At 35.3% G+C, this 23404-nt stretch overlaps 4 protein-coding genes and 1 long non-coding RNA gene across 9 annotated transcripts; 3 read left to right on the top strand and 2 right to left on the bottom strand.

Annotated features, from left to right (window-relative positions):
* Positions 1-180: 180 nt before the first annotated feature.
* LOC8281685 (serine--tRNA ligase, chloroplastic/mitochondrial) lies at positions 181-4322 on the top strand. 2 transcript variants are annotated; one of them, XM_002513914.4, is made up of 10 exons: positions 181-595; positions 675-823; positions 1266-1359; positions 1485-1633; positions 1745-1837; positions 2342-2521; positions 2856-3022; positions 3381-3515; positions 3585-3678; positions 3812-4322. In XM_002513914.4, the coding sequence occupies exons 1-10, from the start codon at positions 331-333 to the stop codon at positions 4085-4087; spliced, it is 1602 nt and encodes a 533-aa protein (XP_002513960.3). In that variant the 5' UTR covers positions 181-330; the 3' UTR covers positions 4088-4322. The 2 variants fall into 2 exon arrangements, with proteins under 2 accessions (XP_002513960.3, XP_015571441.2); XM_015715955.3 differs by lacking the exon at positions 181-595 and having other exon boundaries at positions 1259-1359.
* A 494-nt stretch (positions 4323-4816) lies between these two features.
* LOC8281687 (thylakoid lumenal 29 kDa protein, chloroplastic-like) lies at positions 4817-8550 on the bottom strand. 2 transcript variants are annotated; one of them, XM_048370704.1, is made up of 11 exons: positions 8275-8550; positions 8025-8123; positions 7685-7769; positions 7565-7599; positions 7386-7451; positions 7205-7245; positions 6763-6893; positions 6534-6643; positions 6059-6196; positions 5262-5396; positions 4817-5140 (listed from the first exon to the last, which is right to left on the bottom strand). In XM_048370704.1, exons 1-11 carry the CDS (start codon positions 8374-8376, stop codon positions 5030-5032), a joined length of 1053 nt encoding a protein of 350 aa, XP_048226661.1. In that variant the 5' UTR covers positions 8377-8550; the 3' UTR covers positions 4817-5029. The 2 variants fall into 2 exon arrangements, with proteins under 2 accessions (XP_048226661.1, XP_048226662.1); XM_048370705.1 differs by having other exon boundaries at positions 6534-6640; positions 8275-8548.
* Positions 6626-14615, top strand: LOC125369146. Its single transcript, XR_007214711.1, has 2 exons — positions 6626-6730; positions 13823-14615. It is a non-coding gene; the product is annotated as an uncharacterized LOC125369146 (long non-coding RNA).
* On the top strand, positions 10179-12663 carry LOC107260857 (39S ribosomal protein L41-A, mitochondrial-like). 3 transcript variants are annotated; one of them, XM_015715959.3, is made up of 4 exons: positions 10191-10719; positions 10830-11014; positions 11453-11517; positions 12237-12663. In XM_015715959.3, exons 2-4 carry the CDS (start codon positions 10870-10872, stop codon positions 12303-12305), a joined length of 279 nt encoding a protein of 92 aa, XP_015571445.2. In that variant the 5' UTR covers positions 10191-10719; positions 10830-10869; the 3' UTR covers positions 12306-12663. The 3 variants fall into 3 exon arrangements, with proteins under 3 accessions (XP_048226663.1, XP_015571445.2, XP_015571444.2); XM_015715958.3 differs by having other exon boundaries at positions 10231-10719; positions 10853-11014; XM_048370706.1 differs by lacking the exon at positions 10830-11014 and having other exon boundaries at positions 10179-10719.
* LOC8281688 (O-fucosyltransferase 7) lies at positions 14129-18899 on the bottom strand. Its single transcript, XM_002513917.4, is given in 13 exon segments — positions 14129-14648; positions 14650-14770; positions 15415-15510; positions 15626-15810; positions 16363-16576; positions 16663-16796; positions 16899-17027; positions 17117-17297; positions 17387-17475; positions 17638-17705; positions 17810-17912; positions 18175-18249; positions 18368-18899. Coding segments are annotated over 13 exon segments (1605 nt in total). The 5' UTR covers positions 18545-18899; the 3' UTR covers positions 14129-14615.
* Positions 18900-23404: the final 4505 nt, after the last annotated feature.

Raw genomic sequence — 23404 nt, 5'->3', positions numbered from 1 at the left:
CTGTGCTTTTAACCTGGACGGAATCCGACGGTTATAACTCCGTTTTATTGTGTTTTCTCATCCCAAGTGAACGGTTTAGATTTGCGTTTTACAGTTCGTGTCGGATTAATGATTCATCACTCGTCTCCCTTTCCCCTTTCTTAAAACCTTCGTTCAAACAGAACAGCCTAGCAAAACCAAACGGCACCGTCTTCGTCGTGAGGACCCAATTAGCTAAAAAGATTTGTAACTTTTTTTTTCTTTAATCTCAAAAAATAAAATAGGCGTCTCTTATTCTAAAAGTGACCACAAAAGCAAATACAGAGAGTGAAGTGAAACAGAGCCACACAAATGGGTTTGCAGTTTTATTTTGGCGGGACAACCATACAAACCCTGAAAATGGCTGCAATTCCAGCCTCATTTTCTTCTTCTTCTTCACGCTTCATTTTCATGAAGCCAGTTTCTAAAACCCTAAACCTAAATCCCATTTCCCGCCGTTTCATTAATAACAAAGTAAGTTATTCAGAGAGACCTTTTTTTACTCTTATAACTAGAGCGCTCTCCGCAACAGCAGCTGTGCAAGAACCACTTACAACAGAAAGTGTTGATAGTAAAGGTGATTTATTTAAATTTTTTTTTGAAGTTAAAAGGTTTTATTTTCCTTATTCTCTTAAATTGATGATGGTGGATTTTAGTGGTGAAGCCACAATGGAAGGCATCGATTGATTTTAAGTGGATAAGGGATAATAAAGAGGAGGTTGCTTTGAATATAAAGAATAGGAATTCTAATGCTAATCTTGAACTCGTGCTTGAGCTTTATGAGAAGATGTTAGCTGTCCAAAAGGTCAGTTCTTTTTTAATTTTATGCATTCTACTTTGGGTCTTAGTTACAATTGCCTTCTGGGGTATTTACTTACTTGAGGAAGTTGGTTAATTTCAATCAAAAAGATTTATGGTGATTGTGTGAAAACCTTTTAAAGCTTGTTTATATAGCCCAACATTTTCTTCTCAATTTTCATTTACATCTGGATAATACCATTATAGTAACTTAGGCTCTTAAAAATGACATATAGTTTGATGTTACAAAATTTCGGTTTGGAGCTACATATTGCTGCCATTCATAAAAGTTCTGACTTTTGTCTTTAAACTAGGGTTGATTGCGATTGTGGGTCTAGAGTCATATAGCACATAGGTTTGGCATAAACATGGTAGATAAAGAAAATTAGGAAGAAGGTAAAAGCTAGTTTGCTTCTCAGTTTTATCTAATTGGAACTTCCAGATATCAGGAAGTTGAACGCCTTCGTGGAGAAAGAAATGCAGTAGCTAACAAGATGAAAGGAAAGCTTGAGCCATCAGAGCGTTCAAAACTCATAGATGAGGGTATGGATTGACTTAATTATTGTGACTTCTTTTGCTTGTTGATTTGATTACGATTGGAAAGTTTCTGCTTTATTTTATTTTTCCTCCCCACATTCCTTTGATGGTCTTTCTTTCCCTTATTTCAGGAAAGAATCTGAAAGAAGGACTAATGACTTTGGAAGAAGACATGCTAAAACTTACAGATGAGCTACAACAGGAAGCACAATGTATTCCCAACATGACTCATCCTGCTGTTCCAATTGGAGTGGAAGATTGTTCGACAGTGAGAAAGATGGTATATTATTCTCTAGGCTGGTTCTAAATCTTATTTTTATATTCTTGTTAGTCCAGTCTATGGATATCAGTTTGCTATTACAAGTTCTTTGCTTTTTCTCTCCGCTTTTAGGTGGGTAGTCCTCGTGAATTTAGCTTCCCTGTCAAGGACCACCTTCAGCTTGGGAAAGAACTAGATCTATTTGATTTTGATGCAGCTGCAGAGGTATTCACTCTTTTACTTTATGGTATTAAAGTATTCCTACAGACAATTATTGGACCATTACTATTGTCACATAAAACTTGTGTTGTAATTAGCCATGAATTGCGCCCTTTTTATGAACAGGTTGTCACCAGTACCAACTGTTTCATATCCAGAATAGCAATATAAGTTTCTATTAATTGGTCAAGAAAGTAACTGATTTATGGTTGCAATGGTTTAATTGGTGTTCTTCAGGGTTTAAAAGCATTTAAATGAAATCAGAAAGCATTCAAATGAAATTAGACTTGGTTGTATGATATTGATTACTACAGCTCAGTTTTGATATTAATGCACGTGCAAGTTGGAAGCTGCTGCATCTTTCTCATAAAAGGTTTCTCAGCTGCTTTTGAATCAAACGTTAATGAATTTTGGGAGATTTCAGCTGTTAGGGTATAGAGGGTTCCACCTAACAAGTGAACTGGGTCACTTCAAATTCATGTGCATTTAATATATTGCTTGCTTACACAGGTCAGTGGATCAAAATTTTACTATCTCAAGAATGAAGCAGTTATGCTAGAGATGGCCCTTGTCAACTGGACTCTCTCTGAAGTCATGAAAAGGGGCTTTACACCTCTAACAACCCCGGAACTTGTAAGAGCATCTGTTGTTGAAAAATGTGGCTTCCAGCCTCGTGGAGATAATACCCAGGTTTGTAGGCATTTAGTTTATGACTTTTGTCTAAATGGTAGTAAATGCATTTAGTATTCTTTTGTGCTTAGCATGGATAGTCAGATATGGAGTTGATGGAAAAGCTATCTGCAAACATTTCTGCCGTAAAGTGGAAGCTTTATGGTTTGGATAATGATATGCCAGGAAGACCATTAGATTCGACCTTCCTGGTGGATGAATCCTTATAGTACAAAGGGCCTCATTCAGTGGCAAAAATCCTATTAATGAATGCCTCAAGCCATTTTAATAGCGGCTTGTTCAAATTGATTGCAATATAATGATTGATGATTTACTTATTCTAGATACTTAACAGGTTTACTCTATCGAAGGTAGTGATCAGTGCTTGATTGGCACTGCAGAGATTCCTGTTGGAGGAATTCATATGGAATCTATCCTTACCGCGTCAATGTTGCCATTGAAGTATGTTGCATTTTCTCATTGTTTCCGTACGGAAGCAGGTGCTGCAGGCACTGCAACTAGGTATTTATCTGAGCATTATCTATTTCATATAGTAATCTATTATTATTTAATATTTTTGAGGTAGTTTAACTTGGATTATTGCAGCTTTAGTATTTCATAGTCTCCTTAGTTTTCTTTTGATGGAAAAACCTAGCAATCTTGATTCTTCATTCACATTCTCTTTAATTGTCCCCCTGTTATGGAAGGCTTCTGTCCACTCAATACATGATATTTTTTATTTGTCTTGCTTATTGATCCTAGTATTCAGATGACCAGCCTTTATGTTTGAAATTATTTTAAGTCTTGTCATGAAGATTTAGAACCATGCTGCTTTTAGAAACTTCTGCTGAAGCAACGAACTCATACCATTTGTTGGCAGGGGTCTTTATCGAGTTCACCAGTTCAGCAAGGTGGAGATGTTCATTCTATGCCCAGCAGAGGAGAGTGAATCCCATCATGAGGAACTTATTAAAATTGAAGAAGATATCTTCTCTTCATTAGGTTTACACTTTAAGTAGGTGCTGCCAATGTTCATCATATTATTTTGTTTCTATGCAGCTCGTAAGCATTTTGTTTTTGGCAGAACTATAGATATGGCCTCGGCGGATTTAGGGGCTCCTGCTTACCGCAAATTTGATGTGGAGGCATGGATGCCTGGTTTAGGACGGTATGGTGAGGTATGAACACCACATCTGCTTGTACACTTGCTCAATTTCTGTACATCCACACTTTTGCTCTAAAAGTTCTGCAATTCAGCAATTTTGATACCTGGTAATTCCCTTAAGTTAGTTGCTCTTATTATTTTAACAGATATCAAGTGCATCGAATTGTACAGACTATCAAAGTCGTCGACTAGGAATTCGGTATCGCCCATCGGATCCGACATTAAGGAATCCTAAAAAGGGGAAAAGCAGCCTTGGTCCAACAAAGTTTGTCCACACATTAAATGCAACAGCTTGTGCAGTTCCACGGATGTTGATATGTTTGCTGGAAAATTACCAGCAAGAAGACGGTTCTGTCATTATCCCTGAGCCATTGAGGCCATTCATGGGCGGGTTGGAACTTATAGCTCCTAAATCCTCTTAAATTAAGTCGAGTATTACTTGTGATTTTGCAGAGATCCATATTGGAGCCTTTTTGGTGGCAATTTTTACATATTTATTTATTTGCCTTGGATGATTAACAACTGAAAACTATAAAGAATCTGAAGTAGTTTTATAACCATTTCAGAAAGAAACATTTGATTTATACTGTAAGTGCTTGCAAAAATTATCAGAGGAATAAAATCACTGGCACAAGTGCCCTGCGGCTGAATTGCTTATATTAAGTTTATTTGGCTGGCTCCAGGGCCTAATAGGCCTGCTTGAACAGCTTCAGTGCCTGATACGGGTGTTAAGACTGGTTTTATTTTGTAGGCTAGATAAATCAATGCCAAATGTCTGCTCCAATTTCTTAATCTTTTTCTCCTTTAAAATGGCTGCTTGATGAGGATGCTTAAATGTCAGGGATATCAGGAAACTGAAAGCGGCTCGGCTATGCACCCTGTGCTGAAATCTGCCAAAGACCATGAAATGCCAGGCCATCACAGCACAGAGTATCAACTTTATTGCAGCAATTGGCTGGAGGCCAAGGTCTACTTTTCAGGCGTTGCTTTAGAACTTGGTAGCATTTTCCTTCTCCAACTTTCCAATAGCACCAAGTCATGCTCGTGTCTTGAAATGGATGAATCTAGGTGGTCATATCATATCAATTAAGAAGAGCAGCTCTTCAATCTGCTTGTGCTAAACACTATGCAGCTAATATTACAACATAGAATTACATGAAACAAGCTTTTCTCTATAAAGTAGTAGAGCTATACATGGACCATCTCATTTTTCATGGGATATAGACTGTTCGCATGGCGGAGGCCAAAATAAATAAAAATAAGAAAGAGAAGCTTGCAGATGCTATCCCTGCCAAAAGTAGTGAAAGAATAGTTTTCTAGTAGCTAGAGTCATCGCCGGTTCTTAAAAATGCTATGCGCTTCCTCTATAATTTGAGTTTGGTCACATCTATCTTTCGGACAGGATATGTGTATGCTTCATAATTGATTTGTTGGCCCAAGGAACTTAATTTGGTGAGAGTAGTTATCAGGTCAACCTGAAATTGAATCAATTTAGGTACTATAAAAATAAGAAAAGCAAAGCAATATATAGATATGCCCAAGAATCACAAATCTCGAATTTCAGACTTTGATCTTTGCTCACTTTGAAGTACTAACCTCATAATCTGTCTGAGAGACAGTTTCTCGACTACGCTGGTACTTCTGAACCCATGGCAAAACATCTGGGTCAGTGGCCAGTAAGGCCTCAGTAGCTGCTTGATCTGGACCAAGGAATGCAGACATAACAGCTAGCTGGCCATCCATAAAAAGAAAAAACACACTTGTATTAGTGAACAATATATGTTACATTCTATATATAGAACATAAGAAATTCCTTCAAGTGATTTTTTGGGTTAAGATATGAGCAAGTCCTCAGTGAATTTACTGAATGTGCGGTTTCAAACTCTTCTTGCTTCATCATTCTGACTATCCATCAAATGTAAACTTGAATTTCTTAAATTACCATTGAACTATGAGCACCTAGATAACAGCAGCCTATAGTTGATACAAGGCAATCTAAAACAAAACAAAGAAGACGAAATGGACAAGAGAAATAATACAGAAGTAATCAGAATAGGCGCAAGCTGAATGCAGAATAGGAGGCAAGAGAAATAGAAAGCTTCTCGAAGAGTTAAATCCCACGAACTTACATAGCTCTGTGAGGAACTGTACTAACAGAAGTTAGTTTATATGCCTAAATTTAGTGTTAAATCAAATCATGACTTGTTCATGCAACTAGTCTCTGAAGCATCATTTTTTACTAGTGCAGAAACTAACGATTGTCAAATCATTTCAATAAATCAGAAAAGGATACACGCACAAAAGTTCAGGCTCCTATAACTTAAGAAAGAATATCATCAATACACCAAAGCCTAAAGGGGCAATTGCTATGGTGAATGAGAAGAAGAAGATACCTGGCGGGGACCAAAGCCGATAGCTTTAAACTTGTCTTTCATTTCCTGTACAGTTGCTTTTTCCCATTGAGGAACCCTTCCCTCTGGATCTGGCTCCTGGGTATCTGACCGTCCAAATTGCTTATCAAACAATCCCCACTGCGTCAACAAACAACGCATGCATCACATGTTAACAAGTTGCTTCTAATTCCAAGCATACATCATGCTATTGATTTATTTTGCTTTCTTCTTCTGGATTTCCCCTTGAATCCTTTTATAGAATTATTTGTACATGTGAAAAATTCCATGTTATGACTTATTACATGAAAAACAGTTTCTCTATTTTGAAATTTTGTAAGAAAAATTCAGGACCGGTTTTTCTGGTTCTGATATTAATAATTAGCTAAATGAAAGGGAGAGTTGCTCTATCTTATTTTTATATTCTGAGACAGGTCAATAAACTGCATGTCAAGGCAACCAAACCAGAAAAACTAACCTGTCCATTTGAGCCATACGCAGAGTACAATAATGTTCCTTTCTCTTCATTACCTCCACACTTGCGGATGGCAGAAGCTAGAAATGTAGACTTAACCGCGCTCTGTGCTGCTAAAAACGAAGAACATTGAATTAGACAAATTATATTTTGATTATCTGCATATAATAGCTCCTGCAAATGGCCATTACATGCAGCAGGTCTGAAACTTGGTGGATTTAACATGTAGAACCTGCACATTGGATAAGATCTGCAAAGGAGATGGATCCACCCTTCGAATATGAATCTATCTCCTCCTTTGCTTCCTCTAACATATTCAAAGCTGCAGCAAGTCCCTCGTTTTCAGGTCTGCTTATCTCTGAACTTCAAGCAGGAAAGAAAGACAAGAAAATTAAGATAGCTGTTGAAAAAGAAAGAAGGATAATTCTTCAAAATTGCATAAAATGAATTAGTTGATAAGTCAAAGGAGAAAAGCATGTATTATAATGAACTTTGAAAAGCTAGAAAACAAGCATGAATTGAAATCTCTTCATACTATCAAGTTACTTCAGAAAAACCGCAAGTTGTGAGGCTTTGTAACAGTAAAAATATGCACAAATCCGATATCATCATTCATACTTCCAACTAATTATTGTTCCAAATCATATGAGAGTAATACTTCATGTAGTAGATACCTGAAACGTATGGATCCATTTGGGCCCCCAGATTTGGAAGCCTGCAATCAGAAAGAAATCAGTGTATATATATATATATATATATATATATAGATTTGTTCGCTTTTTCTCTTATACAGAAAGTAAAGGACTTCCATAACCTGAAGATAAATATTTTAACAGGTAGAGTTTCAGGTCTGACCTTATCATAAGTCATGGCATCATTCAGTGCCAGAGTTAGTATTGATGGGACAAGTTCAGGTTTTTCCTGCAAACACAAAGGAAGCACGACAAAGTAGTAACAAGTGGTTTCCTTGTATGAAGCATAAAACAGGTATATGACAAAAAGAGAAGGCATTGTTGCAGGAAAATAAGATTTACCTTTAACGCTGTGTAAAGGGTCCCCTTAATATTTGCTGTAAAAATGAATCAGCTTCAGTTGAGAAGATTATAGGTGGTTTCTAGCAAGGAAATTTAAAGAAAAGTGTTTAGATGACTTACACTGAAACTCAGAACGCTGTCTGCGTTGAATCAAATCAGCAGCATAAGCCATTTCGACAAATGATCCAGAGCTTGTTATTAGTTCCTAAGGTGATATCACAACTGGTAGAAACTCATCATCACATCATTCAAAATCAAGGAATTTCCATATATCTTGAAAATGCCTAGCTAGATTTTTTCTCCCTTTTACAAATGTAACAATTAGTCCACAAGTTTTCACATAGATTGATGGAGAAGAATCATTTTTTAATATAGGAACTAATAACATGGAATGCTAGATTATTAATATATACAAATGCAGAAACAGGCCACAGAAAAGAAAGGGAAAATCTGGTCTTACCATGCCAATGGTAGCACCGAAGCATTTTAAAACATCTCTTCGAAGGAAATCATTTTCACTAGTAACATCGGTCTCATTCTTAATGCCACAAATAGGACCCTGTTGACACATGTTCAAAAACAACAGAAATGGTTTCTTGATTATGCTTAGCTGCAATAGTATTATATTATATACATACATCTAAATATGAACTCGCATTTTCTTTGTAAGTGAAAAGAAGCATCTGAAGGCAGAGATGAGATAAGCTTACAGCACGAGGAGGGAGTCTATGAGTGACAGTACTGGTGGTGGGGTTGCTTAGAGATGAGAAATGAACAAGAGAAGGGATAGTTGAGAGGAAAGTCACCCCCATAATTAGCTTCCTTCTTTGTTTCTGGGTTTATCAAATTCAAAAAGAAAACAGAAAGATTGATCAAGGAAGAGGATATAGGCAATTGTAGAGGAGGAAGCCAACGTGGCAATACGTGTGGAGGGTGTAATGTGTAGTGTGCATGTTTGTTTGTTCCTGTGATATCTGTAATGTGCAGTATTGTATCGTGTTATCCAATCATGTTTTAGCTTTTATCTTTAGGTGGGATACCCAAATCTCCTGTTTTATTGGGTTATTAAACCCACCCGTTTTTATCAATTCATCCGTTTAGAATCGTAGATTCGGTTATGGTCTCAATGGGTTCCGATTAGAAACCGGGTATGCTTTGTTGGTAGGTAACGAGCGCAAATGCTATGCACCCTAGGACAGAAGCTCAATTTGACCCCTGAACTTTCACCAGAGGACCAAAAGACGGTTTTTGACCCTTGTGGTCTATTAAACACATTTTCTAACAATTAGGCATGTGCACGTGTGTTTATTCACAACGCTGTCAAGAGAGTGTAATTGAAAAAAGAAAAGGTAAAATTAGTAACTCGGCCATCCCCTAAAATTTTAGGGGCCAAATTTAGCTTGTATCCATAAAACCCTATGCTAATAAATTCGTTTTATAAATAAAAAAAGAAAAAAGAAAATGCATAGAAAGCGAGAGTCGATCAATCTGAAGTTGAACCAGACATGATAAGTTTGAATCATTCTTGGGAAAGAGGGTTGTGTTTTTAGTTTTGATCCAAATCCTACAAACTCACGAGTCAAATAAGTAACTCACTCTATATGTTTTAATCTTAATTTGAAAAGATAAAATCATCACCTTTAAAATATTTCTCTAATAGAATAGGCAGTGGTTACCTATTTTCTTTAAAAAAAAAAGAGATATTTGAAGCTAAGTCACCCTCAATAACCTAAATTATCTCCGCTCTTTATCTTTTTCCCCCCTCAATCGAAGGCTTTACTGTTTTTAAGGGACACCCGCATCTTCGGAACAATAAGGTCGAGCGTACTTTTCCCCCTAAGCCCTCTTCCTGTTGTAGCTCATCTGTAAGTTTTAGCATGTCTTCTTCCAAAGTCATTAGTCCTTCTTTCAGGTTCTTTCCTCAAAGAAGGGAAAGAAAGACCATCAAAGGAATTTGGGTAGGAAAAATAAAATAAAGCAGAAACTTTCCAATCGTGATCAAATCAACAAGCAAAAGAAGTCACAATAATTAAGTCAATCTATACCCTCATTTATGAGTTTTTGACGCTCTGATGGCTCAAGTTTTCCTTTCATCTTGTTAGCTACTGCATTCCTTTCTCCACGAAGCCGTTCAACTTCCTGATATCTGGAAGTTCCAATTAGATAAACTGAGAAGCAAACTAGCTTTTACCTTCTTCCTAATTTTCTTTATCTACGATGTTTATGCCAAACCAATGTGCTATATGACTCTAGACCCACAATCGCAATCAACCCTAGTTTAAAGACAAAAGTCACAACTTTTATGAATGGCAGCATTATGTAGCGCCAAACTGAAATTTTGTAACATCAAACTACATGTCATTTTTAAGAGCCTAAGTTACTATAATGGTATTATCCACATGTAAATGAAAAATGAGAAGAGAATGTGGGGCTACATAAACAAGCTTTAAAAGTTTTTCACACAATCACCATAAAATTTTTGATTGAGATTAACCAACTTCCTCAAGTAAGTAAATACCCCAGAAGGCAATTGTAACTAAGACCTAAAGTAGAATGCATAAAATTAAAAAAGAACTGACCTTTTGAACAGCTAACATCTTCTCATAAAGCTCAAGCACGAGTTCAAGATTAGCATTAGAAATCCTATTCTTTATATTCAAAGCAACCTCCTCTTTATTATCCCTTGTCCACTTAAAATCAATCGCTGCCTTCCATTGTGGCTTCACCACTAAAATCCACCGTCATCAATTTAAAAGACTAAGGAAAATAAAACCTTTTCACTTCAAAAAAAAAAAAATCAAATAAATCGCCTTTACTATTAAAACTTTCTGTTGTAACTGGTTCTTGCGCAGCTGCTGTTACGGAGGGCGCTCTAGTTATAAGAGTAAAAAAAGGTCTCTTTGAATAACTTACTTTGTTATTAATGAAACGGCGGGATATCAACCTAACCAACTCAGCACCTCTCATCGTTCTCTTTTCCTCGCAAATCAACCTAACCAACTCAGGATCCGACCATGGTTTTGCCAGATCCATCTACTCTCCGCTCTTATCTTTTTCCCCCCTCAATCGAAGGCTTTACTGTTTTGCAGAGCAGAAAACCCCTAAACCCTCTTCGGATTCGTCGTTCTCCGGTGTTGTTTCAATTCTTCAGCCTAGTAAGTCTACTTCGCTCCTTTTAACGGTTATACACTATGAAATTTGGTTAATTTCTTTTTGTTTGATATTAGTATTCGAAATTTGATTTTTTTTTTTTAAAATGATTTGGGTTCTTAATTTGCTATATAACAGCATACTTTTGATCGAATATGGCATTGGGTTTGATATTGGGGATAGGAAGGGCATTTCGAAGAAAGAGAACGTCGTCGTTGGATATTCTGTCGTCGAAACGCGCTCATCGTGATTATTATAAGGGAAAGAATTGCAAGCCTACTGGTTTTCACACTCGCAAAGGTTCCATCTTTCCCATTTCTTTTAATTGTAAATATTATTTTAATTAGTTTTAAAGTATCAGAAATTTTTGCATAATAAAGCACTGCCATTTCTAAGTCACCAGGTGTTTGCTTAATTGTAGTCTCAGTGCAATGTGAAACTCAAAAGTTTAATAGACTAAATTACAGGTTAATGGTTGAGTGGGACTTTTGTGGCTGCATTAAATCGTTATATCTTTATTTAGGAGAGTTCTTGAATCATCATTTTAATGGGTCATACTTGGAATTTCCGTGGATAATACACTTTGCCAATTTAAAGACTGAATCATGCATAAACTTAAGCATGTTCGTTTCTAACTACCTGGAGTTCTTAGATTCTGAAGAGAGGTGCAGCACGTCTCATTTTATTGGCAAATGATATTTTATTATATGTTGTTTCTGAAAAAACTGCTTGTTGCAGGTGGCTACGTAATTGTACCCGAGAAATTGCCGAACTATGTTGTACCTGATTTGACTGACTTCAAGGTAACCTTTCTCCACCCATCTCTGTTTCTGTTTTTTGGAGAACGGATACTTAGCACTTGCATTGATGATACTAAAACATGTAAATGGCGTTGATGATAAGGGTCTTTCTTTTATTAGGCTTCTTTATCTTTCAGTTACAAGAATTATTATTGCAAGAATAGTTTTTGTTGGAGTATTTTTTGAATTTTTTGTTTCTTTGTATGGAAGAATATGTTTTCTTCCATATGGTTGTTTTGTAGGTAACGTTTTTTTTTTTGGATTGTGAACTGTTTTTCTTTCTTTAAATAATGAAAGGGATATATATCTCTGTCTCTCTAGAACATATTAGAAGTTAGCCTATTAAGCACATCTGCTGCATAAAGTATTTAGCATGAGGAGACAGTTGGTCGCTGTATCTCATGGTCAACTTACAGAAGTTTCCCCCTTTGCTTATCTTCATTATTTCAATTGATGTAGAAGAGAATGATTGAACCTTAGTCTCCATGATTATAAGACTTGTGTCGTGTATGCATGTTCTATGGATGGCATTACCCTCACATGGAAAAAGAAAAAGGCTAGAAAATGGGAATCTTACAAATAACTGGTTGCATGGTGCATTTAAAACAGCAAAATTTTTCCCATAAGTACAATATTCTTCTCTCACGCTAGTGATCTACCAAATTTTTAGATTAAGCTCTTTGCATGTTTTGCTGATTAAATGTTTACTCTTTTGCTTTCAGCTAAAGCTGTATGTTTCTCAATGTGCAACACAAATTAAAACAACTGAAGCATCTGCAGCAGAAAAATAAGGAAATGGAGTGGGAACAAGAATTCAATCTGTGACGTCGTCATCCAGCTGCCACTTGGTTGATATATTCTTAAGTTAAGTTGGACGTCTTCTGAGTTGCCATTATGAAGTTCTATCCGAAAGGGATGAGACCCAATTAGGTGGTATTTCTGTGCACGTTAAACTAATGAATTCTTACTTGCTGGTTAAACTATGATCGTTTATTATCTCCTTTATTGGTAGCAATAATTTACAGAATCTTGTCTTGTCTTTAACTTAAGTTCCGCGGTCTTGTGATGACCAAAACATATCCCCGGCCTCATAGTAATGGAAACTGTGTGAAACTGAAATCATGATATTTCTTTTTCCTTTTTCCTCCATTCTTCCTTGACAACTTATGCGAATTCTGCGTTAATTTTGTTCTATGCTGCATGGTGGGTGTTGAAACATTTCGCAATTTGGTTGGCAGATTTTAACTATCATAGTTGGCTGAACAGCTTTTCAAGCATATGAATGTATCCGTGCCCCATTCTCCTCGAAACCACATCCTGTGACCTTGCAAATGATGGAGCCAAAGACTATATAGTATTAAAATACTTCTAAAATATATTCTTTTTTCATGGATCTGTACTATACTGTACTGACAGGTAGCAATAATGACTTTCGACCCAAGCCAGATCCAGTTCCTATCCTGCAGCTTCTTGGTGACTACTGCTGAAATAAATTTAACAATTTTAATGCTGGAAACAATCTGCTGCATAGCTGGAGATAATCACAGTTGCACTGGCATATGAACATTTCTTTTTTATTTTTAATTTGCAATTTCACATTTTCCGGTGTTTAGGCAACCATCCTTATATTCACAACTTTTTTTTTTCTTTTCCTTTTTTTCTGCTTTCCCCCATAATTCCTCTATCCAACCATGTTAAGGGTTGATAGTGCTAATGAGGTCTTGAACAAGGGTGCCTAATAAAACATGAGTATCTGCCTTTGCCATGAGCCACTTGATAGAGTCAGAAAAATAACATTTTGTTAGGTCAGTGAGGACTGAGTATCCATAACTACAAGTGTTTGATAGAGATGGGGACTTAGCTTTTGTGGGTGTGAGCATCCTAGCCCCACTGTCCAGCAGCAATTCCGCGTTCTAATAAAAGCCTTGGCCAATGTCAGTAGACAAATAAATAGTTTTGAGCCAAACACAAGGGTGAATGGTCTTGACATGCTTTAATTCTTAAAATACTGCATCTCAACTAACCCTTGTTTTTTCTTTTTTCCTTTTTCTCTTTAATCTTTTTTAATGCTCTTCTCTTGATTCTTGTCTCTCTCTTTTCTGCAAAGAAACCGCATCTCCGCTGACAATGGAAGTGGGAAAATGGGATAAAGTAATCATGACGCTCATGCTGTGCTCTTATTCTTGGAATTTTTTGTTCCCTCTCTTTTCTCTTTTAAAGCTGTCTTCGTTGAACATTGAATTAGACAAATTATATTTTGATCATCTGCATATAATAGCTCCTGCAAGATGGCCATCACATGCAGCAGGTCTGAAACTTGGTGGATTTAACATGTAGAACCTGCACATTGGATAAGATCTGCGAAGGAGATGGGTCCACCCTTCGAATATGAATCTATCTCCTCCTTTGTTATGTAAAAGAGATATTTGAAGCTAAGTCACCCTCCATAATCTAAATTCTCTCCGCTCTTTATCTTTTTCCCCCCTCAATCGAAGGTTTTACTGTTTTTAAGGGACACCCGCATCCTCGGAACAATAAGGTCAAGCATACTTTTCCACCAATTTTAAGCGGAAGACAGTTTTTGTGCAGTTAGCAAGATTATGAACGGACAATATTTGAAATAAAAGCTCCATTTTTATTGCATTGGTTAATCATGAATTTGCATTGATTGACCATGAATGATAAATACACGAGAAAGAAGAAACAGGGAAACAATATTACTGGAATTAGCAGTATTACAGAAGTAGCATCCCCAAAGAACGAACCCTTTATGCCAATAGGCCAGCTTCCCCAAGCACTTCCAATATTTCTTCCCTATAGAATGGAAAACCCTGACATCAGGTATTCTATTTCTCCCTCCCTCTCCTTTTCCATTTCTCCCTTCTTTCTTGCAGTCAAATAAAGTTCATCCTTACCTATTCCTCCACCATGTCCCCCCCTCTATCTAAACTCAAGATGTACAGAATCCGCATCCCTAGTTCTTTACAATCGCACAACCAGTTTCCAAAAGCTTCAATAGACAAAGTCTTGTCAATTTTTCAGCGTCCTGCCATTGCAGGAAACCTTTTCTTAAGGGAAATAATTCTTCTTCAGCATCTAAACTACCTGATTGCCACTGAGGTGTTCAAATTTTTGTGATTGCCTATGACACAAACAATCTGGTAAAGGATTTACGTAAAATGCTTCTTCTGAGCGAAACCTATCCATTCCCTTAGTCCCTGAGATGGGGCCTTTTCTCTTCCTTGGGGATCCTTGCCTGTGCAACCAACATGGAAACAGACAATTTAAAATGTAGAAAATGAGAAGCAAATTTTGGAAGTTGGAAAAAAAAGAAGAAGAAAACTAAAAATCCTTCACAATATTTTGGTATACCCCACGGCACTTTGATTTCTGTAGAGTGCATTAATACTTGCCGCTGAATCATAACATGATGGCCAAGGGAAGTACTCTTCCAATTACTGTTGGCCTTTATGGGTCGTGGACAGTGGTTTAATATCAAGCAAGAAAAGCATAAGGGATCAGTTAATGAGGTCACTGATAAAAACATTAAATCAATTACAAAAAGAAGGGGCCAATTAAAATCTTTGCACTGGGTTGAAATGCATCATTTCTAACTTTAGGTCTGCACCTCAAACAACACCCAAGGACCCAAGACAAGATCAAAGTAGTTAACAAATTGCTGATTGAAAACAAACGTAAACTAACACAAAACGGTAAATATTTGTTCTCATCAGAAATCAAAACAATCGAACAAGTAAACTAGTGCAATTTTCTTACTTCTCATGCAGAGCAATTTTCTAATTCAAACTATTAACAGACAGTCACTGCATGCTAGCCGAAGAATAAGAAGCTCAAGTATGTTATCAATGTAACAGACACAGTGGCCTAAATCACACATACCGTCTTCTGTGAAGTTCGATGACCTGCTTTGATAAGTTTTCACCTTCTTTTAATTTTCCTCGCTCAATTTTGTCAAACAAATGGACAAGTGCTTTCCTGATGAATAAACAGAAGACATTCAGAGATAGCCTCTATCACAGCAGTTGCCAGAAATGAAATGAGTTAAAGCCTTTCAGATTTAAGGATGAAAAAGGGGGTGATATCCCTAAACCTGTCTGGAGATATTGTTTTTCTGTGTCCCATAAAACGACGATGACCTTCAACTGCTCTCGCCATGTTTCCAGAGTGTGATGGAATAAACACATCACTTTCAACAGACACAATATAGTCGAGTGCTGCCATCTGAGATGCGTGATTAATGAACAGTTCAAGCTCCTCAACAGATGCCAACTTTTCCTGAAAAATATCCAGAGGTTAATCAACATGCTTGTAAGCAAGAACAAATAGTAGACCTTCATAATGTAATTGCTGAATGGAGATGAAGAGGATCCAGGCAGGGGCCAACTAGCTTGAAAATGAATTAAAGTTCATTAAATATTACTCATTTCCAATCCGCAACTTGATAAAGTGTGTGCACATGGTTGCAGTGAAAAATATATATAGCTTTTGCACAAAAATCTTTTACAAAATAAGCTTCATTTTGAACTTATATACATTGTAATTGCTGAGTGACTCCAGTTCATAAGATCGCTACAGAGACGGAAATTGCTTTAGATATTTATGCTAGGCTCTGCCTCATAAATCTTTTATTAATCTCAAGAACATCTCCACTATAACTATCAGTTTGAATGACAAATGAATTACGTTGAAAATGGATAAGCACAGTCCAGTGGCGGCAATCATATTGATAATAGAGTTATTTGTATAAAATAGAATGCGCACCAAGTGCAAACAATTAACTTGAACAGAGAAAATCAAAATCAAGAAGCCATTCACATACGTACAAACCTTGCTCATTAAAATGGGGTAGCGGGATTGCAGATCAGCCATGTGAGTATCACCTCCGTATATCTCTCCTGAGGCAATGTATATGGGGGTGTTTGAGGGGAATCCAAGAGCACTAAGAAACATGGCAATTTCCCTTGGAGTCAAGGGACAATAACCTTTGGATCTCTGCTCCCTGGAATCAATCTCCTTCACTTTCCAGTGTGCAGTCTCTTCTCTGCAGGTAACAGATAAAAGTTATACATCCAACAAGCCTGAATACTGAATTCACCATGGCAGAACTGATGGTACAAATATCAGTACCTGATCTTTTTTAATTCATCGGCTTCAGAACTGGATAAACCATGTGCACATCCACTAAAAGCAAGCATATCCTTTTCATATCGTAAATGAAGAGCAATATAGGGACCATAGGACCTCATCCGCTCCACCAATATCTAATACAAACACCACGACTACAAATTCAGTTATACTTATCGATTATGTTGGGAGAAATAGGCAAATTCATCAATGTGAAATCAGCAAGTATAGGTTTTCACTTTTCCCATCGCTTCAATTCGAGGTGCAAAACGCAAGGCTTCATAACAAGCACGACAGCGCAACTTCTGAATATCTGGAGGGAGATTGTTATTTGCCAGGCGAGAGTCAGACTTGGCAGCTCGAATAACCTATGAATAGTTACAATACAATGATTGCAGTCAGGAATGCTCAGGGAACCAGAAAGCAAAAGAAAAGGGCAGCATTTCAACTGGAATACCTGATAATCTTCCCACATGCTTGCTATCTCCCCTTGGTAGTAGTCCATTCCAGACCAGCTTCTAAAATGCTTAACTATTTTAGCAGCGCTAGCCATTTCCTTAGGAAGCTTTTTAATGACATTTACATCATTGGCTAGAGCATCAATAAAATGATCTTCATCAAAAACATCTGAAAAGTTGCTGCAGATAACACAAACAAGACAGATTTATGACATCACAAATAGCCGAGACACATTGATAATGTAAAAATTTAACAGAATTTAAATTACCTGGAGTCTTGCCAAAATGACCTTTTATCAAGTTCTGGAACTACAAGAGTGGCATTTATTATACGGGCAACAGCTACCATATCACAAATCTGCAGCTCAACAATGTGACTGCTATTATGACCAAATAAAACTAACAGAATATTTTAGTTTCAGTACTAACAGTAAATAATCAAAATCCAGATAGACAATGATTGGTAAATTGAACTTCTCTTGCTCCCAGCAAAACTAAAAGATCAAAAAGAGATATATACCCCAGCTCGCATCTGATTGAGACCACCATTTGTATGAACTAGAAGGTAACCTCTTGATTCCGCAGGATCTGAGGACCAATAGAGAGCATTCATGGATTCTATAAGCAAACAACAAAAGACTCCACAAAAATGCAAAAACAAAATTAAAAAGAAAAAAAGAAATGAAACTTACTAGTATAATTAGAGGTAGGGTTTACACAAGGAAGATAATCGCGATTGGGAGGAGGCTTCCATAGCTTGGTGAAATTAGAGTTCCCTTTGGCATCACCATCCAACTGTCAAGTCTAAAGGAGTGAAAACACGAAAGATGCATGATTCGCTGCTTGTTTTCTTATCAATTACATACACACATCAAATTGTTTTATCTATATGTTACTTCTATCCACCAGTACAAGAGTATATAAGTAATTAATCTTTCTTCTCTATAATATTTATTAAAAAAAAAAAGGGGGGGTGGGGCAAGAGCTCTGTTTCATTTCAAATTAACAATTTGATTAAAAAAAAAAAGAAAAAAGAGAGAGTAGACGCTAAAAAGACCTTGCTAGAAGGTTGAGGTGGTTTCGATAAATGGGGCGGAGTTGGCTCTCTGCTCCAGCTTTGTTCTTGATCATGCTGCAACAATACAAATTTCTCAAATGCGATAAATATTATCAAATTAAGATTTAAAATTATTAGAGACAAAACGGAGAAGAAACCCTAAAAATGGAAAAACAAAGAAAGAAAGAAAGACCTGAGAAGTAGAGGTAGTAGTTTGGAACTTGAGATCAGGTAAGGCAGGAACACTGGAAGAAGGGAACACTTGTACATGTACGGAAAGAAGTGCAATCATAGTTATTGTACATATGGCGCAGGTTAGCATCTTCCTCATCACCACCACCGCCTTCCATTTTCGTTTCTGCAACTGCATCTCTCTCTCAGAAAAAATCTCCAAAAAAGAAAACACTCTTAAAAAATATCAGCAACTAACGAAGTACACACAATATTGGCTGAGTTATAGCCATTGGAGAATAGCGAAAAAAGGAAAGAAAGAAAGATCGCCTCTCTATTACCCAATGCACCCGTCTGTCTGTCTTTCTTTCTTTCTTGTATGCGTGTTGTTGAGAGAGAAGTAAATCGGGTCGGTTTTAGTACTTGAGCACAAGGAGAGGAATAAATTATAAATAAATTAAGAAGAGAGGTGATCGTGGCGTAACTAAAACTGGTGGGATTAAGATTTTTCTTATAACACAGTAATTGAAATTAGTGAATGTTTAATGTGTTGTTAGAGATGGCGGGTCCTCTTTTTATCTTATTCTTTTTAAAAAAAATAATTAAGTAATATATATCGAGATAATTTTGAACTGGATCTAATTTAACGATTTACCGGAGATTTGGATTTTCCAAGCTTAGATACAGGATTCTGAGTTGTAACTGTAGTTTCTTAAGTTCTTTTTTTACTTTTTTTTTTTTTTTTTTATGATTTAAGATGTGAGATATTGAATTTTTTACACTGGATAATTTTTAACAAATTTCTATAACTTTTGTAAAACATTTTCTTATATAATTTAAAATTTGATGTAATAAAATAATCAGTGTGAATTGCAAGGGGAATGCTTTTTGATGCAGGCCCTGATATTTTTTGTTTACAGGATGGAATTCTAAAATGCCTGGAGCCCTGTATTAGCATCAATGTTTCTGAACTGCAATGAGATAATTTCTCTGTGATGAAAGAAAGAAAAGAATATTAAGCTTAGAGACATATTTAGTTTCTTCTAAATAATAAATAATTAAATTATTTTTGTTTTGTTTGATTTAGGAGACTACGATAGATCGTTGCCGAATTTTCTGATGCTTTTTTCTTTATCAATTAAAACTGATATTCATCTGACTTTGTTCTTTGGTGTAAATCACTAAGCCTGTCGAGATTATATGGCTGTCAGTACAGTCCTCCTCACACTGTTGACAAACTTTAATTGTAAAAAATTAAAGTTAATTGACAAACTAATAAAGCTGCTTAATTAGTGCACTGGACAGTGTGGATCTCAAGAAATTTAGTTGCATTGATTTGAGAAGATGATGGCATTCCATTTCATGTGCTCAGACTTTCAAGTCTAATTTAATTTTCTTTTTATTTATTTAGTAACTCAAACTTTCTACATTCATTGTTCATTCACACCTGGTATCAATTTCAACTAATGAGATTTCTTTTTTCTTTTACATAAAGAAAGATTTTCTGTTTTGGTGGATAGAAAGATTTGCTTTCCGAGTTAGTGTACACACTTCAATTGGTTTTTTATAATACAAAATTACTGGTTTTTCACTAAAGCTCAGCTATGTATATATTCTATTTTTATTCTTCAATTTTTTAATAAGAAAAAAAATTATTATTAATCTATTTATTGACTAATTAAAAGAGATAAAAATACGTTTATTATTAGACAATAAAAGTTTTAAATTCAAATTCTCATATCTCTTTTTTATCTTTACAATCTTCTATGGCGAGTACATTGCACTTTTTATGATTTTTTTTATTAAAAAGAAAAAGGCATTTGTGCACAAACTAATTTGACTTGTAAAAAAAGCTGCGCATATTAATTGCCATCTAATTAAAGAATTTGCTAGTAAGTGAAGGTGCATAAATGACGTGGATGAAGCAGAAACCATTTTTAAGTTCCTTCCTTCGGCATATATGGTATGCAGATGCAAACGTATTAAAAGATTCACCATCAATATTCATGGAGACAAAAATGGTATTAGTCCTTGAGTAATTCTTGACATGTATATGCCATGAATCTTTGGCATTACAAAGAAAACAAAGGGGTTTTATGGGGTACATGTGTATTGTGTAAACTAGATTGGGAGAAAGAAAAAGGGAAAGCCATGTGAAAAAACAAAAAGAAAAAGAAAGAGCTGGGAATGTCAGGGTTTTGACGGTTGCATGTGAAGATTTATTTTTATGGTAAGTGATAATATATATATATATATATATATATATAGCTCTTTCCCTTTTGTCACCATTTCATGGGAAGATCCAATCAAAAAGTGGATAAATCTAAATTGAAATGGTGAAGAAGACAAAAATATGTACGTAATAAGTTTGATTGGGATATTGGTTCTGTTTCTGGGACTGACTCTCGTGACACCCCTTCTTTCTATTGGGCTATATGTTCTTGCTTGCTGTGCCAGTATTGAGGTCACAGTAATCATAATATGTCAAATATGGAGCAGACTAAAGATGGCAAAATTGGAAAGCTAAGCCTGGGAGTATGTCACGATGTTCTCATGTCCCAACCTTAAAATGAGGCTTTGGTGATGGATTGGTCACGAGTTTAACCATTATAGGTGAAGTTGGATACTCAAATTAATAGCATTTATTTGATGATTAAATCAATCCAGAATAATGTTTTACCATAAAAGCTTTCCCAGGCCAGGTTAACCTTCATCCAAAGATAGCCCCCTAACATCATATAAATATATATGACGTACCGAGTCTTCCTACTTTCTAACAAATAAAATTCAGCAGGATATAGATTTAGATAATGTTGAAGATTGCAGCAAGAAATTGAAGTAACCATCTATATATAGGTCTTAAAATATAAAGAAAATGATATAAGTTTTGTAAGTTTCCTGAAATATGTGAAATTAATATATGATATTGATGAACCCACCCACTAAAAACTAACACTGCCTCTCTGATTTGATTATTTCACTCACTTAGATAATTACATGTCTCCTATATATTAATCACTCTCTTCTATACTTTTGAGTCCAAATAAGATTTAATTTCTGTCCTATTTACTGTTATTAATATGGAAATAGAGCAGTTGCCTTGGTGGAAAAAGAAAAAATCTTAAATAGTGATTGTTGAAATAGATTTTGTAAGATTTTATAATAAAAAAAAACTATTTATACTTTTAGAATTTGATTGAAAAAAACCCTTTTTTTTAGTTTTGCATAATTAAAATTTATAAAATTAATTATATAATTAAATTAAATTATAATAAAATAATAAAAATTTTAAATAAATTTTACTCTAATAAAATAATAATTTCATAATATTAAAATAGTATATTTTGAACTTTATCATTTCATTTTATTCTTACTTTATGAGTCTGCTCAATCTGTATAATTAATTATTTAAATCTTCAATTGGAAGATATCAGTTATTTATAATTATTGTATTACTATTTTCTATAAACGGGATAACAATATCTGCCTTGTTAATGTGCAAAATGATTAAATACAGACAAAAGGCATGCGTCTGGTCGTATGCTGAAACTTTAGATAAAGATGGCACGTGATAACAGAATTCTCAAAGCTCTCGAAATTACTCTATTTTCTTTTTCTTTCCATTTATAATTTTTTTATTAAATAAGCTAAAGGTTATGGTTGAGACTTGAGATAAGTTTCTCTCTCTCTCTTTTTATAGTCGTTTTTATTTCTCTAATTTAGATCCTTTTCTATGACCACTTTTGACGTGTTTATTAGGCAAGGCATCACATCCCAAAGAAGGGCACGTGGCTTCTTTCCTATGGTTCCATCTCATATTCTTGTCAAAGCAAATGATATTTCTGATCTTAGTATTAATGAAAATACCATTCGTGGCACAAGATCATTGGATTGATTAATGCTAAATACATGCTATAATGACGATCAAGTGGGACCCTTGTCTTCAAATCTCTCTTCTATTAGGGCAAAACTGTTGCAATGTGAAAACGATCGGCACGTGTCGATTGCAAGCCCAACCAATCCAAGAAGACAAGCTTGTGCTTGAGAGCATCGGAGGTGAACTCTATACATATGGGTGCATGTGATGGGTTATCAATAATAATTGTAGATGATTATGGCCAACTTACTTTATAAAACATTATCATATGCACACTGTTAGTGCTTTTGTACTATGTGTTTGAACTAAGCTTGCTTTATTTTTAAGCAAACAATTCCGATAATTGTTATAAAATAATAGGATTTCACCTCAAAGACTAAAGTGCTATATGTATAATTTGATTTAGACCTGTATTTCGTGTTAAATAATTATACTTGACTCTACATATAAATTCATGGATTTGAGTCTTATAGTCGATTAATTAATTTACATTTTACTTTGTATACATTTGCTAATATTAAATTAGAAAGTGTTTAATTTTAGAAATAAAATATGTTGCACTCGAATTATAACTTTTATATTATATAAATTTTTTAATTTTATAAAGAGTATATCCATAAATTAAAAAAATAAAAAAAATTGATTATATTTACATACAAAAATATACATAGCAGATGTGGGGTTACTATTAGTAGACCTTTTGACACTTTAGTTGAAATTTAAATGCATAATTAACCTTATTATTTAATAAATCTTTGTAGTTTTTATTAAAATAAATAGATAGCATGTAAAAACTGCAAAGCCAATAGGTGTTTTGAGTAAAAGAACAAAAACTGAGAGGTCAATGTAAACGACTAGATCGATCAAACAAATTCTCGATTTCACCAAATCACATATATAATAAGGGCCACATTCCTCGGATGAATTGGAAGTTAATTACTTATATTTATTAATTGATGAGAGTCACACACGTATGTACTCCTATTATTTTTCATGTTTGTTAGTGGAATTGTTGTTGACGATGTTGATTTAATCGAAGTCCTCAAAGAAGCCAAGAAAATCTGGTCGAAAATCAACTCAATTAACAAGACTTTAATAAAATTATTGATACCCACAGACCAAGTTGAAGTTGAGGGTCAACTGCAGCATTCTTTCCTTCACTAAGTTACTGCCGCACTATAA

Source organism: Ricinus communis, chromosome 2 (assembly GCF_019578655.1).
Source record: "Ricinus communis isolate WT05 ecotype wild-type chromosome 2, ASM1957865v1, whole genome shotgun sequence".
NCBI lineage: Eukaryota > Viridiplantae > Streptophyta > Magnoliopsida > Malpighiales > Euphorbiaceae > Ricinus > Ricinus communis.
Note: the sequence above shows the minus strand (reverse complement) of the source record. Positions and strands in the feature narration are given on the sequence as shown.